At 50.9% G+C, this 17,631-nt stretch overlaps 1 protein-coding gene across 1 annotated transcript in view; it reads left to right on the top strand.

Annotated features, from left to right (window-relative positions):
* Positions 1 to 78: 78 nt before the first annotated feature.
* RAD54B (RAD54 homolog B) overlaps positions 79 to 17,631 on the top strand; it is a 90,087-nt gene continuing 72,534 nt past the window's right edge. Inside the window, exons 1-3 of the mRNA XM_068164366.1 lie at positions 79 to 185; positions 5,797 to 5,950; positions 8,348 to 8,522. Coding sequence (XP_068020467.1) covers positions 5,813 to 5,950; positions 8,348 to 8,522 — 313 coding nt within the window. The 5' untranslated portion in view covers positions 79 to 185; positions 5,797 to 5,812. The remainder of the gene's footprint in view (positions 186 to 5,796; positions 5,951 to 8,347; positions 8,523 to 17,631) is intronic.

Genomic DNA, 17,631 nt, shown 5'->3' with positions numbered 1-17,631 from the left:
GTTTCCCCAGCGGACAGGAGCGGGCGTGCGCCGCGCGAGAAACCCCAGCGCGGTCCCGACGGCTGCGCGCTGGGCGGCAGGCGCGGCCCAAGGAGGGCAGCGCATGCGCGGCGCGTCCGGCGGGCTGACGGGAACCGGCGGCGGGACAATTGAGTGCCGAGGCGACGGCGGGGCCGGCGGCCCAGGTACGGGCAGGGAGCGGGCGGCGCTGGCGGCAGGTCGCCGTGGGGAAGGGCCGCTGGCCTCCCTTCGCGGCGCGGCGGAAGCGGCTGGGTGCTCCCAGCTCCTGTGTGTGGGCTGAGGGAGACCCGCCCTGCACCCCGTCTCTCCGCTGCCCTTGCCGGGCGGCTAAGGCCAGGGAGCAGCGATGTGACCGGCGCCGCTCTTTGGCCCTGCGTCTCGTCTGTGTGGCTGCCTCCACACCTGCGCCGGGAAGGTCTCTCCAAATGCTGAAGAGAGCAGCCCGAGGCTGTGCCGGGGGCAACGCCACAGCCTGTGACGGACAGCCTCCTGCACAGGGCCTTGAGTTGAAGGTGTCACGTTTTGGAATGCTCTCTCTGTACCTCCTTCATCTCAAGGTGCCTTTAAGGAGGAGAATGCTGCTGAAAGCAATGCTTGCGAACCCAAGTGCTGCCTCCCCTGAGGCGCTTCAGGCCGTGGTTTCACGGGGCACGGCACGTGCCCAAGCTCGGCTGCTGATGCCAGGCAGGAGCTGTGCTTTGCTCGCTTCCTCCAGCTGCTGCTTCCCTCAGCCGCACCTGGCGGCAGGGCTGCACGTCCCGGGGGCTGTGAATGGAGCCTCCTGCACAGCAGAGGCCTCACTTGCTTGTTAGCTCATTTGGTTGTCGTGTGGAGCTGTTCCTTCCCCTTGCTACACCGGCTGAGATCCCATCCACAACGTCTAGCATTGGCCATAGTGAGACTGAGCCACCCCCAGCCAAGTGTGCAGCTGCTAACAAGCTGGGTGGTGCAGCTGGTCGGTCTGAAGGATGGCATGAGTGCCATCCAGAGGGACCTGGACAGGCTGGAGAGGTGGGATGAGGAGAATCTCATGAGGTTCAATAAGGCAAACTGCAAGGTCCTGCAACTAGGTTGGGGCAAGCCTCTATTCCCTTTCCCATTCTAGTCCCCTTTCCCATTCTAGTCCCCTTTCCCATTCTAGTCCCCTTTCCCATTCTAGTCCCCTTTCCCATTCTGTCCCCTTTCCCATTCCGGTCCCCTTTCCCATTCCGGTCCCCTTTCCCATTCCGGTCCCCTTTCCCATTCTAGTCCCCTTTCCCATTCTAGTCCCCTTTCCCATTCTGTCCCCTTTCCCATTCTGTCCCCTTTCCCATTCTAGTCCCCTTTCCCATTCTAGTCCCCTTTCCCATTCTAGTTCCCTTTCCCATTCTGGTCCCCTTTCCCATTCTGTCCCCTTTCCCATTCTAGTCCCCTTTCCCATTCTAGTCCCCTTTCCCATTCTGGTCCCCTTTCCCATTCTAGTCCCCTTTCCCATTCTAGTCCCCTTTCCCATTCTAGTCCCCTTTCCCATTCTAGTCCCCTTTCCCATTCTAGTCCCCTTTCCCATTCTGTCCCCTTTCCCATTCTGTCCCCTTTCCCATTCTGTCCCCTTTCCCATTCTAGTCCCCTTTCCCATTCTAGTCCCCTTTCCCATTCTAGTTCCCTTTCCCATTCTGGTCCCCTTTCCCATTCTAGTCCCCTTTCCCATTCTAGTCCCCTTTCCCATTCTAGTCCCCTTTCCCATTCTGTCCCCTTTCCCATTCTAGTCCCCTTTCCCATTCTGGTCCCCTTTCCCACTCCGGTCCCCTTTCCCACTCCGGTCCCCTTTCCCACTCCGGTCCCCTTTCCCACTCCGGTCCCCTTTCCCGTTCTGGTCCCCTTTCCCGTTCTGGTCCCCTTTCCCGTTCTGGTCCCCTTTCCCGTTCTGGTCCCCTTTCCCGTTCTAGTCCCCTTTCCCGTTCTAGTCCCCTTTCCCATTCTGTTCATCCAGGCTTGGGGCTGATGAAACCAAGAGCAGCCCTGCAGAATAGTACTTAAGGGTTCTGATGGATGAGAAGCTGCACATGAGCCAGCAGTGGGCACTTGCAGCCCAGAAGGCCAATGGCATCAAAGGCAGTGTAGTCAGGAGAGGTGATTCTGCTGCTCTGCTCTGGTGAGACCTCACCTGCAGTGCTGTGTCCAGATTTGGGCACCCAAAATAAGAGAGACATGGGACTGCTGGAGTGGGTCCAAAACAGGACCACAAAAATGGTCAGAAGGCTGGAGAATCTCTGCTCTATATAGAGACAGGCTGAAAGAACTGGAACTGTTCCACCTGGAGAGGAGAAGGCTCTGGGGAGACCTTAGAGCTGCATTTCAGTATCTGAAGGGGATGTACAGGAAGGCTGGGGAGGGACTGTTCAGAAGGGCCTGTGGGGATAGGATGAGAGGCAATGGTTTGAAACTGGAGCAGGGCAGAGTCAGGTTGGCCATCAGGAGGAAGTTCTGCACAGTGAGAGTGGTGAAATACTGGAACAGGCTGCCCAGGGAGGTGGCTGAGGCCCTGTCCCAGGAGTCTTTCAAGCTCAGACTGGATGTGGCCCTGTGCAGCCACTTGGAGGTGTCCCTGCTGAGTGCAGGGGGTTGGACAAGATGCCCTTTGAGGCTCCCTTCCAACCCAGTGCAATCTGAACTTTTTGCATGTCCAAGTGGCTTTCTCTTTTCTGTCTAGCACTGTAAAGGTACAGAATGTAAATTTCTTGTATGTTTACATTCTGTGTTAGAAGTCTTGTACTTTGAAGGCAGAGGGAGAAAGATGTATTGCTGGCAGCAGTACTGGGTTCTTAAAAACATGGGTGCAGGTAGGGGATGAAGTTACTGAGTTAGCATAGAATCCTATCAAGAATTTTGTGTTAATTTGCAACCCCCTTAATGAGTCTCTTTGTTGTGGTTTAACACCAAATGACAGTGAAGAGTCCAAGTGGATCTGGAACCCAAACCACTTCAATCACAGATCAGTACCCTGTCCCATGGAAGATGTGGCAAGCTCTAGAGGTGCAGTAGGCAGTGTTAGTGCAGCACTGCAGTGGTGTATACAGTTAGGTATAGTCCACATGTGGAGTTGTGGTTGTGTTCTAAGTTGGCTTTCCATGTGTACATTAGAAAACCTGTTCAGCACCTAAAGCTGGTTGTGGTCAGCACTGCCTGTTGCAGTCCACTGTTCTGGAGGGCTCTTGACACCTTTGCAGCTTTCAGAGTGACCACCAATTATTTAGGCTGCAGGTACTCCTGTTGTAATGAGCAAGCTACTCCCTTATTGCACAGGCTGAACTAAAGATCATGTCCTAACACTGTTGTCAAGCAGGCCTGGCTTAGAATCACAGCATTGTCAGGGTTGGAAGGGACCTCAAGGATCAGCCAGGTCCAACCCCCCTGCCATGCCCAGGGACACCTCACACTACAGCAGCTTGCTCACAGCCACATCCAGCCTGGCTGCAAACACCTCCAGGCAGGAGGCTTCCACCACCTCCCTGGGTAACCTGTGCCAGGCTCTCACCACCCTCATGGGGAACAGCTTCTTCCTAACATCCAATCTCAATCTACCCACTTCTAGTTTTGTTCCATGCCCCCCAGTCCTATCACTCCCTGACACCCTCACAAGACCCTCCCCAGCTTTCCTGTAGCCCCTTTCAGATACTGGAAGGCCACAATGAGGTCTCCTCAGAGCCTTCTCTTCTGCAGACTGCACAGCCCCAACTCCCTCAGTCTCACTCCACAGCAGAGCAGCTCCAGCCCTCTGCTCATCCTCATGGCCCTTCTCTGGACACCTTCCAGCACCTCCAGATCCTTCCTGTACTAGGGGCTCCAGAACTGGAGGCAGTGCTCCAGTCTGAGCAGAGGGGGAGAATCCCCTCCCTGGCTCTGCTGGCCACACTTCTCTTGCTGCAGCCCAGGCTCTGCTTGGCTCTCTGGGCTGCAAGTGCACCCCCTGGGCTACTGTTGGCACAGACAGAGACCTCTTTCCTTGTACTCTTAGTAACAGCCACAGTGGAAGAGAGAACTCTTTGGGTTGCTTTGCCATTAGGGTTTACATCTAGTAACAGCACCATATATGTACTAACTGTTCAGATATGAAGGGGACAGCAGTAGTCACCTTAGTGTCTGTGTGGTTGCAAAGGACTTTGACAGTGCTACTTTACTGCCTCTGTGCAAAGCTTGGCTTGTTGTGCCCTTGTAAGCCACTGGAGTGCAGGGTAGTGTCAAAAGTGCTGAAACACGGGCTGCAAACATGCTTCCAAGATGGTAGGGAGGTAGAGAAGCTGGAGTCTGCATCTGGTTATGGTTTATTTTTACCTAATAGTTGGTAATTAAAACAAAGAGTCCATGTCTGTATGGAGAACTGAGCTAAAGCACCTGCCATAAATTGCTGCACTGTACTTGTCTTCATCATTCCAGATCCTGGATTATTCTGTAGGAACTTCTTTTCCTTGCTGTGTTTCTACTGCTTTGAAGTACTGAAATTACAACTTGTAGCTCTAGTGGCTGCAAGCATGTTTTTTAGTCACAGAATCCTCAAATAGAACAGAGAACAGAATGAACCAGGTTAGAAGAGACCTCTGAGATCATCAAGTCCAACCTATCACCCAACACCATCCGATCAACTCAACCATGGCACCAAGTGCCTCATCCAGGCTCTTCCTAAACACCTCCAGTGATGGTGACTCCACCACCTCCCTGGGCAGCACATTCCAATGGCCAATCTCTCTTTCTGGGAAGAATTTCTTCCTAACATCCAGCCTAAACCTCCCCTGGCACACCTTGAGACTGTGTCCTCTTGTTCTGGTGCTGCTTGCCTGCCTGGGAGAAGAGACCAACCCCCACCTGGCTACAATCTCCCCTCAGGGAGTTGTAGAGAGCAAGAAGGTCTCCCCTGAGCCTCCTCTTCTCCAGGCTAAGCAACCCCAGCTCCCTCAGCCTCTCCTCACAGGGCTGTGTTCCAGACCCCTCCCCAGTTTTGTTGCCCTTCTCTGGACATGTTCAAGAGTCTCAATGTCCTTCTTAAACTGAGTGGCCCAGAACTGGACACAGGACTCAAGGTGTGGCCTAAGCAGTGCTGAGCACAGGGCACAATGACTTCCCTGCTCCTGCTGGCCACACTGTTCCTGATGCAGGCCAGGACGCCTGGGCACACTGCAGGCTCATGTTCAGCCTACTGTCAACCTGCACCTCCAGGTCCCTCTCTGCCTGGCTGCTCTTAGCCACTCTGACCCCAGCCTGTAGCACTACCTGGGGTTGTTGTGGCCAATGTGCAGAACCTGGCACTCAGATGTGTTGAATGGTTTGGGTTGGAAGGAATCTCAGAGATCATCTTCTCCAACTGCCGTGCCATGGGCAAGGTCACCTCTCAACTAGACTTGGTTGCCCAAGGCCTCATCCAACCTGGCCTTAAAACACTTCCAAGCAGGGAGCATCCACAACCCTCTGGGCAACCTCTTCCAGAGTCTCCCCAGCCTCATACTGAAGAACTAAACCTACTCTCCCTCATTATTGGCTTTTCAACTGAAAAAGCAGGTGCTCAGCTGCAGCCTTTGCTGTGGTGTCTCCTCCTTGGCACTTAAATAAGACACTGCAGAGATGCTGCTTTTAAATTGTGTTATGCTTGTGAGTTAAGACTGTAACTGAAAATGGTTTATGCTGCATTTTATTTGAAGATAGTGTTTGTGTGGTTATCTACAGATTGTTTCTCTCTTTAAAGCCCACTCTGATTGCAGTTGTCTTTATCTGCTTCCTTCCTTTTTTCCCCCCTCCACCCTCCAGAGCACTGCAACTAAACATGAGAAGATCAGCAGCTCCAAGTCAAGTGGTAGGAAATGCAGCCAAAAAGCCAAGGTTTGTTCCACCAGGAAAAGCTGCCACAGTTCACCTCAAGAATGAATCTAAGGAGATGGACCAAGGAATCAAACTCAAAGAGGTAAACTGGACAGTGCAGTAAAAAGCATATTTGTTCCTACAGTATTGTAACTCAAACACAGCCTCTGAGCTCACACAACATGGACAAGTGGAGTCTTACAATCATAGAATCAATAAGGTTGGAAGAGACCTCAGAGATCTTCAAGTCCAACCTGTCACCCAACACCTCATGACTACTAAATCATGGTTCCAAGTGCCACATCCAATCCCCTCTTGAACACCTCCAGGGATGGTGACTCCACCACCTCCCTGGGCAGCACATTCCAATGGCTAACAACTCTCTCTGTGAGGAACTTCCTCCTCACCTCCAGCCTATACCTCCCCTGCCACAGCTTGAGACTGTGTCCTCTTGTTCTGGTGCTGGTTGCCTGGGAGAAGAGACCAACCCCCACCTGGCTACAACCTCCCTTCAGGGAGTTGGAGAGAGCAAGAAGGCCTCCCCTGAGCCTCCTCTTCTCCAGGCTAAGCAACCCCAGCTCCCTCAGCCTCTCCTCACAGGGCTGTGCTCCAGACCCCTCCCCAGCTTTGTTGCCCTTCTCTGGACACCTTCAAGAGTCTCAATGTCCTTCTTAAACTGAGGGGCCCAGAACTGGACACATCTGGTAAAGAATAAGCCTATGGACCAGTATAGGTTGGGGGTTAACCTGCTGGAGAACAGCCCAGGGGAAAGGGACCTGGGGGTCCTGCTGGAGAAGGATGCCCATGAACCAGCAATGTGCCCTTCTGGCCAAGAAGGCAAATGGTATCTTGGGGTGTATTAAAAGAGCTGTGCTGAATAGATCCAGAGAGATTCTGTTTGCCCTCTACTCTGCCCTGATGAGGCCACATCTGGAATACAACTGCTTAAAAGGGCTCAGCACAGAGCCACAAAGCTGCTGAAGGCAGTGGAACATCTCCCTGCTGAGGCCAGGCTGAGGGAGCTGGGGCATGGAGCTGGGAGCAGAGGAGCCTGAGGGGTGACCTCATTCCTTTTGATAAAGATGTGCAGGGCAGTTTTGGGAGGATGCATCCAGGCTCTGCTCAGGGATGTCCATGATAGGACAAAGGGCAATGGGGGCAAGCTGGAGCAGAGGAATGGAAGGAAAAACTTTTTCCTGTGAGGGTAGCAGAGCCCTGGAGCAGGCTGCCCAGAGAGGTTGTGGAGTCTCCTTCTCTGGAGACATTCAAACCCCACCTGGATGTGTTCCTGTGTGGCCTGCCCTGGGTGATCCTGCTCTGGCAGGCAGGGTGGGCTGGAGGATCTCCGGATGTCCCTTCCAAGCCCTAACATCCTGTGATATGCTCAGCTAATCTGTTGAGAATAGATTTTGATACTCTTGCTCTCACTACATTTGATGTTGCTTGTGAGGTAGGTTCCTCTCACTCTTGGAAGTGGGTGCAGAAAAAGGTTTTTCAGATAAGTACAAGTCATCAGTATTGAGCCCAGCTGCAACACTCAGTGTAGCTGAGGCAGGGATTGCATCCTGGCATGGGCTTGGTTGGATTCAACTCTTGGAAATGCTTTGGCAACAGCAGTTAAAAAGCCAAGACACTTAGTAATGAAATGTCAGTACATCCAGTTACAGCCTTGCTGCAAGGAATTTCCCTGAAACCCTTAATACCAGCCAGAAAAAAAGCAACACAGTTTGTCCTGATCTTTATCTGCAGCAGGCTTCCATTCAATTCACAAACCACTTGCACAAGTGGTGTTTGGTGGTGTGTGCTTTTTGTTGGGAGCAGTGGGGTGCATGCTTCTGTAGGCTGTATAAATTCAGGCAGGTGGTTTGAGAATCAAGATCAGCACTGGTTAGGCCACACCTTGAGTCCTGTGTCCAGTTCTGGGGCCCTCAGTTTAGGAAAGATGTTGAGATGCTGGAAGGTGTCCAGAGAAGGGCAACAAAGCTGGGGAGGGGTCTGGAGCACAGCCCTGTGAGGAGAGGCCGAGGGAGCTGGGGTTGCTTAGCCTGGAGAAGAGGAGGCTCAGGGGAAACCTTCTTGCTCTCTCCAACTCCCTGAAGGGAGGTTGTAGCCAGGTGGGGGTTGGTCTCTTCTCCCAGGCACCCAGCACCAGAACAAGAGGACACAGTCTCAAGCTGTGCCAGGGGAGGTATAGGCTGGAAGTGAGGAGAAAGTTCCTCCCAGAAAGTGAGATTGCCCATTGGAATGTGCTGCCCAGGGAGGTGGTGGAGTCACCATCGCTGGAGGTGTTTAAAAAGAGCCTGGATGGGGTGCTTGGTGCCATGGTTTAGTTGATCAGATTGTATTGGGTGACAGGTTGGACTGGATGATCTCTGAGGTCTTCTCCAACCTGGTTAATTCTATATTCTGTATCAGTCTCTCAGACCCCTTCTTGTTGCTCTTTTCTCCATTTCCCTTCAGTTCCCTGAAGGAAATGCTATTGTGAACTTCTCTTTTGCAGACAGATGAGACAGAGGGAAGTGCTTCATTGCTTTCTAAACTGTGTGACCAGAAACACAATGCAAATATTACACAGTCTGTGGAGTCAACTGAAAAAGTCAGGACTACAAAAGCATGTTTCAGCATTAACAAGAACAGCAAGGTGGAAATGAAGACACTACATACACCCAAAGCTGGTAAGATGCTCTATTTACTGCCATAATTCATAGAGGAATTGTGATGCTTATGAATTATATGCTACCTACTGAACTTTGGTGAAATGTTAGTATGAGTCATGCAGTGCTGGCATTATTTGGTGTTCTGCTGGGTTAAGAGTGAAAGAAACAAAAATGAAAGGTGGTGGTTTGTTGGTGTTGGGTTTTTTCATAGGAAAGGAAAAGATTTGATGGTTTAGAAGCCAGTTAGTTGTGTCTTAGAATAGAATTAACCAGGTTGGAAGAGACCTCAAAGATCATCAAGTCCAGCCTATCACCCAACACCATCTATCACCTAAACCATGGCACCAAGTGCCTCATCCAGGCTCTTCCTAAACACCCCCAGTGATGGTGACTCCACCACCTCCCTGGGCAGCACATTCCAATGGCCAATCTCTCTTGCTGGGAAGAACTTTCTCCTCACCGCCAGCCTAAACCTCCCCTGGCACAGCTTGAGACTGTGTCCTCTTGTTCTGGTGCTGGGTGCCTGGGAGAAGAGACCAACCCCCACCTGGCTATAACCTCCATTCAGGGAGTTGGAGAGAGCAAGAAGGTCTCCCCTGAGCCTCCTCTTCTCCAGGCTAAGCAACCCCAGCTCCCTCAGCCTCTCCTCACAGGGCTGTGCTCCAGACCCCTCCCCAGCTTTGTTGCCCTTCTCTGGACACCTTCCAGCATCTCAACATCTTTCCTAAACTGAGGAGCCCAGAACTGGACACAGGACTCAAGGTGTGGCCTAACCAGTGCAGAGTACAGGGGCACAATGACTTCCCTACTCCTGCTGGCCACACTGCTCCTGATGCAGGCCAGGATGCCATTGGCCTTCTTGGCCACCTTCCCTAAGAGTACTATAGTTTATCCAGACTAATAGGAATAGGTTGCCCAAGGAGACTGTGGATGCCTCCTCCCTGAGGGTGTCCTCAGGATCAGTGGTGATGCAACCACTGTACTGTGAACATTCTCCTGAATGGAGGCCACCTCAAACTGAAGTAATTTCTTAAGAACTTAGGTGTTCCAAGATAGTCTCTACCCTTAACATCACTTTTGTCTGCTACTCATTAGAGCTGATGTAGCAATTATGTAGATGATGTAAACCAGAACTTCCTTTGTAGTGTGAAATGAAATTGTTTTGTCAAAGCTGGTTTTGGTATGCAGTTCAGAGGTAATGGAAACCAGTTGTGAAAGCCTGAATCAGCAGGGCAAGAGAGGGGATTCTGCCCCTTGACTATGTTCTTGTGAGAACCCCACCTCCAATCCTGCCTCCAGTTCTGCTGTCCCCAGCAGAAGAAGGACACAGAGCTGCTGAAGTGAGTCCTGAGGAGGCCCCAAAGATGATCCAAGGGCTGGAGCAGCTCTGCTGTGAGGACAGGCTGAGGAAGCTGGGGGTGTTCAGCCTGGAGAAGAGAAGACTCCAGGGGGACTTTAGAGCTACCTTGCAATAGCTGAAGGGATCCTCCAGGAAGGCTGCAGAGGGACTTTTCATGTGGGTGTCTAGAGACAGGACAAGGGGGAATGGTTTGAAACTGAGGGAGAGCAGGGTGAGACTGGATCTTAGGAAGAAGTTCTTCCACCTGAGGCTGGTGAGACACTGGAGCAGGCTGCCCAGGGAGGTTGTGGATGCCTCTTCCCTGGAAGTGTTCAAAGCCAGACTGGACAAGGCCTTGAGCAGCTGAGTCTAGCTGAGAGGTGTCCCAGCCCATGGCAGGGGTTGGAGTAGATGATCTCCGAGGTCCCTTCCAACCTGAGCCATTCTGTGGTAAAGATTGTGATGGAATTACATCTGAGTGCCAGTCTCTGCAGCCCTCAAACCCTTTTCTGTTAAAGGAGCACAGAAATAATTGAAAGATTGAAAAAGTCTGTGTGTCTGCTAGGCAGGCAATAAACCAAACTAACCCATTTCATCTAGATTGGAACTGTTAGCTTTATGTGGTGCCCAAAGCTGCTGTGTTTGAGTTTCCAGTGCCACAGTGTAAGATGTAAATGAATACCCCAGTTTCCACTGAGATTCTTGTGGAACACCTGTGGCCGACTGGACAACTGCACTGTTCACAGAGCTAATCTGTCTGAAACCCAGCCCTGAAAAGCCTGTGCATGCTTTCAGAAGGCCTTCCCTGACACATGGTGTCCATTTCCTGGAGGAGACAAGTAAGGATTTGATTAGGTAACATCAACCTCAAAGTCAGAGCAGATCTGGCTGGCAACAGACTTGCTGTTCTAGGCTGCTTTTAAAAAGCAACTCTTTCCCCCCTCCCCCTAAAAATCTCACTTATAAAAGCCAAGTGTAAGGGACTTAGTAATTTTATGAGATGAGGTAAGTTCTAAAGCTGTTTTAGTAAGACTGTGGCCACTGTGCTCTGGTGGCTAAGAAGGCCAAGAGTATACTTGAGTGCCTTCAGTGTGGCCAGCAGGTCAAGGGAGGTTCTCCTCCCCCTTTATTCAGCCCTAGTTAGACCACATCTGGAATACTGTGTCCAGTTCTGGGCTCCCCACTTCAAGAGGGACAGGGAACTGTTGGAGAGAGTTCCACAGAGAGCTATGAGGATGGTTAAGGGACTGGAGCTTCTCTCTTAAGAGGAAAGGCTGAGAGCCCTGGGGATGTTTAGTCTGGAGAAGAGTAGGCTGAGAGGGACCTGATCAGTGTCTACAGATACCTGAAGGGTGGCTGCCAGGAGGATGGAGGAAGTCTCTTTTCAGAGATGCACAGTGACAGGACAAGGGGCAATGAGCATGAACTCAGCCACATGGAAATTTCATCTCAGCATGAGGTGAAACTTCTTTACAGTGAGGGTGGCAGAGCCCTGGAGCAGGCTGCCCAGTGAGGTTGTGGAGTCTCCTTCTCTGGAAACATTCAAAAGCCACCTGGATGCATTCTTGAGTGTGCTGCTTGGCAGGGTGGTTGGAATCTTTTGAGGTCTCATCCTACACCCCAGCATTCTATGAACTGTTGTGTAGTGAAACCCCATCTGTGTGTTGTGATTTTGAAGACAGTGTATAAGATACTCAGCAGGCAGCTTACTGAATATGATCATGAGTTGTGAATAGTGGAAACTGATGTTTTCCTGTAAATACATCTCTCTGGAGGAAAATGAACTTTACCCCTGCTCTATGAAGCAGTGTTTGCTTGCTCTTTCAGAGCAAAGAGCATGGGGCAGTCTCTTTGGTACCTTTGTTTTGCATTCAGACTACAGCATTTGTTGACACTGCCAAAGGATGTGTAAAAGGGGAGGTAAAAGATCTGATTTTGTCATTAGTGCTTTTTTCCCCCACATGCCTCCAGAGAATTCTGTCAGATAAGGCTGCATGCTCCTTCAAAATAGAAGTGAGGATAGAATAGACTAGGTTGGAAGAGACCTTTGAGATCATTATGTCCAATCTATCATCCAACACCACCTAATCAACTAAACCATGGCATCAAGCACCCCATCAAGTCTCCTCCTGAACACCTCCAGTGATGGTGACTCCACCACCTCCCTGGGCAGCCCATTCCAATGGGCAATCACTCTCTCTGTATAGAACTTCTTCCTAACATCCAGCCTAAACCTCCCCTGGTGCAGCCTGAGACTGTGTCCTCTTGTTCTGGTGCTGGCTGCCTGGGAGAAGAGACCAACCTCTGCCTGTCTACAACCTCTGCCTGTCTACAACCTCTGCCTGTCTACAACCTCCCTTCAGGTAGTTGTAGAAAGCAAGAAGGTCTCCCCTGAGCCTCCTCTTCTCCAGGCTAAGCAACCCCAGCTCCCTCAGCCTCTCCTCACAGGGCTGTGCTCCAGACCCCTCCCCAGCTTCGTTGCCCTTCTCTGGACATGTTCCAGTACCTCAACAACTCTCTTGAACTGAGGGCCCCAGAACTGGACACAGGACTCAAGGTGTGGCCTAAGCAGTGCTGAGCACAGGGCAGAATGACCTCCCTGCTCCTGCTGGCCACACTGTTTTAGAGAGCAATAAGGTCACCCCTGAGTCTCCTCTTCTCCAGGCTAAGCAACCCCAGCTCCCTCAGTCTCTCCTCACAGGGCTGTGTTATAAACCTCTCCCCAGCCTTGTTGCTCTTCTCTGGAGACCTTCAAGTGTCTCAATGTCCTTCTTAAATTGAGAAGCCCAGAACTGGACACAGGACTCAAGGCTGATGACTGGTCTCCCCTGAGCCTCTTCTTCTCCAGGCTAAAAAGTGGAGGGAATGTAGCTCTCAGGTGGAAGGAGAAGAAATGCCTTACTGAAGGGAACCAGAAGACTGTTGTAAGTATTAGCACAGACTTGGCCTGGATCCCTTCACAGATAGTTGCCAAACCTTTCTGTGGCTGTACTTATTGTTTGGATCCACTATGTTGCCATGCCAGCATAACTAGAGTTCAGTCCCAGCTTTTGGCTTTGGGCCTTAAGTTTTCCCATGGAACAGAAGCTGTGTCACAATATAACTTTCCCAACATCAACAAGGTAGTGATAAGATGGCTATCTCCCTGTCCTAAAAATAGCCACTCTGAGCAAAATTAGACCAATGGAGAGAGAGCTGCTTTAATGTCAACTGCAGGGAAGAGTGGTGGGGAAGTATTTTGAGGTTAGTATTGAACAGCATAATCTCTCTCTAAGAAAAGATGAGAGAAGTGCAGGAACTTGGCTTCTCTCACACCATTTCTTTTTCCAGAGGCAGCCTTGTTCATGGGGATTTAAGAATTGAAGCAAAACATCCTGAGAAGAAATCACACTTTCAAGTCTTTCTGTGTTTCTTGGCTGCTTCTGATCAGTCATCAGCCTTGAGTCCTGTGTCCAGTTCTGGGCCCCTCAATTTAAGAAGGACATTGAGAGACTTGAAGGTGTCCAGAGAAGGGCAACAAGGCTGGGGAGGGGTCTGGAACACAGCCCTGTGAGGAGAGGCTGAGGGAGCTGGGGTTGCTTAGCCTGGAGAAGAGGAGGCTCAGGGGAGACCTTCTTGCTCTCTACAACTCCCTGAAGGGAGGTTGTAGCCAGGAGGGGGTTGGTTTCTTCTCCCAGGCAACCAGCACCAGAACAAGAGGACACAGTCTCAAGCTGTGCCAGGGGAAGTTTAGGCTGGAGGTGAGGAGAAGAGAAAGTTCTTCGCAGATAGAGAGATTGGCCATTGGGATGTGCTGCCCAGGGAGGTGGTGGAGTCACATCCCTGGAGGGGTTCAAAAAAGGATTGGATGTGGCACTTGGAGCCATGGTTTAGTTAGTCATGAGGTGCTGGGTGACAGGTTGGACTTGATGATCTCTGAGGTCTTTTCCAGCCTTATTGATTCTCTGCAAAAGCTTGTTGGAAGGGAGGATCAGAGAAGTTATAACTGGATGCACTCCTGATTCTGCGAAGAATGGTGTATTTAGCTTCAATGTTTTTTAAGGACATGACTTACCAATTGAAGAGCTAATTCCTGGTGCTGTGAAGTCCCTCAGTATTATAACTCAGAGTCTTTTAACCCAAATTTAGTTTGAAGGATGCTTATGGGTCTGAGTATGTGTGCCCAGGACTGTCAGACTGAGATGAGGATTAATTATTTGCCCTGGGGGAGATATTTTCTTTGTCTAATTTGAGTATTCCTTATTTTGGTGGGCTACACATTGATAGAATGCCTTACATCAGCTGGGGGCATGGAAGTGTAGCTGGCTTTTATGCTTGGAATTTTAGCTAAGAGCCCTGCAGAAGGCCATGTGTAGTTCAGGCTAGTTTCAGGAGAGTGGTGTAAAAGTCAGGATTACTCTGTTAATGCCTCTGTTTTCCCTGCTTGTCATGAGGTGTACACACCCTTCTTCTTCTTCCAGCAGCTGCAAGAACTATTAGATGTTAGCAGTTAATATGTGCTGGAGAAATAGATGCAGACAAAAAGAGGCAAAGCTTCCCCTTGCTCTCCCCACACCCGCTGCAGGACAGAGGTTTAGGAATGCTTAGACAAAATTGTGCAGGAGAAAGGGAAGAAGGGGACTGAGAGGTCCAGGCACAGCAGGGATAAAAGCAAGGAAGTGCAAAAGTGATGGTGAAAGTGTTGGTGAAGACAAGAAAAGAAACCAAGTGATATGAGAAAGCTATTTGAAACACAACAGACTGAGGGAGTTGGGGCTGTTCAGTCTGGAGAAGGCTCTGTGGAGACCTCATTGTGGCCTTCCAGGATCTGAAGGGGGCTACAGGAAAGCTGGGGAGGGACTTTTGAGAGGGTGTCAGGGAGGGATAGGACTGGGGGGAATGGAACAAAACTAGATGTGGGGAGATTGAGATTGGATGTTAGGAAGAAGTTGTTCCCCATGAGGGTGGTGAGAGACTGGCACAGGTTGCCCAGGGAGGTGGTGGAAGCCTCCTGCCTGGAGGTGTTTGCAGCCAGGCTGGCTGTGGCTGTGAGCAAGCTGCTGTAGTGTGAGGTGTCCCTGGCCATGGCAAGGGGCTGGAACTGGCTGATCCTTGGGGTTCCTTCCAACCCTAACAATTCTATGGTGCTATTATTCCTGATGGCTCATTGATTGCAACTTCTGGCTCACAAAACTCTGTCGTCTTCAACCCTGCCCCCCCCGCCCGGAGATGTTCAAGGGCAGGTTGGATGAAGCCTTGAGCAACCTGTTCAAATGGAAGGTGTCCTGTGGAACTAGAGGATCTTTAAGCTCTTTTCCAACCCAAACCATTCTATGAATCTATGAACTCTCTCCTTCATGCCTGCAACCCTTAGTTTTGGCAACAGCCCACGAAACAACTGTCCCTGTGAGAAGCCTTTGGAATGGAAAACTTTCTCACCCACCCTTTGCTGCAGCAGGCTCTTAAGACAGGCAGATCAAATGACCTCGCACTCTCTTGCTGTTGTGGCAGTACAGAGGACTGTATGATGACCTAATGGAACTTTTGCAGCCCTTACCACCTATAGATGCTCAAGTCAACTTATGCAGCTGCTGGATTCATTTGCAAGAGTGAGCAACTGCCTCAGGACTTGCCAAATGTTTCTGCTGACAGTGTAGCCCAGTGTGTTCCGTGGTGTGTGACACAGCCCATCCGAGCTGCTGGATCTTCTCATAGTTTCTCAGAAGCACAGGAGTCTGAGTTTCACTGCAGCTTTGAGTCACATCTTGCAATCTCCCTCTTAAGATTTTCAGGCTCCTAGGTGTTTGCAAATGCTGGTGTTGGGTTAGGAACTGGCTGGAGGCTGAGCCCAGAGAGTGGTGGTGAATGGTGCCACATCCATCTGGTGGCCAGGCACCAGTGGCGTCCCCCAGGGATCAGTGCTGGGCCCCATCCTGTTCAATATCTTTATTGATGATCTGGATGAGGGCATTGAGTCCATCATCAGTACATTTGCAGATGACATCAAGCTGGGGGCAGGAGTTGATCTGTTAGAGGACAGAAGGGCTCTGCAGAGGGACCTCGACAGGCTGGACAGATGGGCAGAGTCCAACAGGATGGCATTCAACAAGTCCAAGTGCCAGGTGCTGCACTTTGGCCACAGCAACCCCATGCAGAGTTGGGGTCAGAGTGGCTGAGAGTAGCCAGACAGAGAGGGACCTGGGGGTACTGATTGACAGCTGCCTAAACATGAGGCAGCAGTGTGCCCAGGTGGCCAAGAGGGCCAATGGCATCCTGGCCTGTATCATGAACAATGTGGCCAGCAGGAGCAGGGAAGTCATTGTGCCCCTGTTCTCTGCATTGGTTAGGCCACACCTTGAGTCCTGTGTCCAGTTCTGGGCCCCTCAGTTAAAGAAGGACATTGAGAGGCTTGAAGGTGTCCAGAGAAGGGCAACAAAGCTGGGGAGGGGTCTGGAGCACAGCCCTGTGAGGAGAGGCTGAGGGAGCTGGGGTTGCTTAGCCTGGAGAAGAGGAGGCTCAGGGGAGACCTCATTGCTCTCTACAACTCCCTGAAGGGAGGTTGTAGCCAGGTGGGGGTTGGTCTCTTCCCCCAGGCAGGCAAGCAGCACCAGAACAAGAGGACACAGTCTCAAGCTGTGCCAGGGGAGGTTTTAGCTGGATGTTAGGGAGAAGCTCTTCCCAGCAAGAGAGATTGGCCATTGGAATGTGCTGCCCAGGGCGGTGGTGGAGTCCCCATCCCTGGAGGTGTTCAAGAGGGGATTGGATGTGGCACTTGGTGCCATGGTTTAGTCATGGGGTCTGTGGTGACAGGTTGGACTTGATGATCTTTGAGGTCTCTTCCAACCTTGGTGGTACTGTGGTACTGTGATTCAGGTCTCTGCAGAGCTGGCTTGCTTGCACATTATTAAATATGAACAGACTTCCTTCAGATTTATTCTGCAGCCCACTTCACAGAAGTTAGAAATCCTTTATCTGTTGATTTGCATTAGAAGGTCACAGGCTGCATCACTTAAGCTGGTGGTGTTCCCTCCAACATTCATAGCTGCCTGAACCAAACTACATCTTCCAAGATACATTCTTCAAACGTGCTTGATTCTCTCAGATGTTTTTTGTCTTTGACCCATGTACCTTGCAGTGATTTATTCCCTCCCTCCCCCACCCCTAATTATTTTTTAAATGTCTGTCATGGAGAGACTCTTCCTCAGGTCTGTGTGACAAAGGATCCTTCCTCTCCCTTAATTCAGTCCCTAACCTCCTTTACAGGGTGCTGTGTCTCATAATGTGCCAAAATGTACATGTGTCACTTGGCACAGTTACTTGCCATGATACAAATCTGTCACTTCCAAATTTGGGCCCATTGAGTGTTTTCAGCAATTTGGAGTCATTTGGCTACTTTAATCCCTGACTATGTAATAGCTCTGATTCATCAGGAGGAGTGTGGGCAGCAGGGCAAGAGAGGGGATTCAGCCCTTTGACTCTGCTGAGACCTCACCTCGAATACTGCCTCCAGTTCTGGTGTCCTCAGCATAAGGACACAGAGCTGCTGGAATGAGTCCAGAGGAGGCCACAAAGATGATCCAAAGGCTGGAGCAGCTCTGCTGTGAGGACAGGCTGAGGTAGCTGGGGGTGTTCAGCCTAGAGAAGACACCAGGAGAACCTCAGAGCTGCCTTGCAGTAGCTGAAGGGATCCTAGAGGAAGGCTGCAGAGGGACTTTTCCTGAGGGTGTCTAGAGACAGGACAAGGGGGAATGGTTTGAAGCTGAGGGAGAGTAGGTTTAGGCTGGATCTTAAGAGTAAGTTCTTCAGTAT

Source organism: Melanerpes formicivorus, unplaced genomic scaffold (assembly GCF_026170545.1).
Source record: "Melanerpes formicivorus ecotype bairdi unplaced genomic scaffold, bMelFor1.0.p_v2 SCAF_79, whole genome shotgun sequence".
In the NCBI taxonomy this organism is placed as follows: domain Eukaryota; kingdom Metazoa; phylum Chordata; class Aves; order Piciformes; family Picidae; genus Melanerpes; species Melanerpes formicivorus.
The sequence above is the reverse complement of the archived record's forward strand: the minus strand, read 5'-3'. Positions and strand labels throughout refer to the sequence as shown.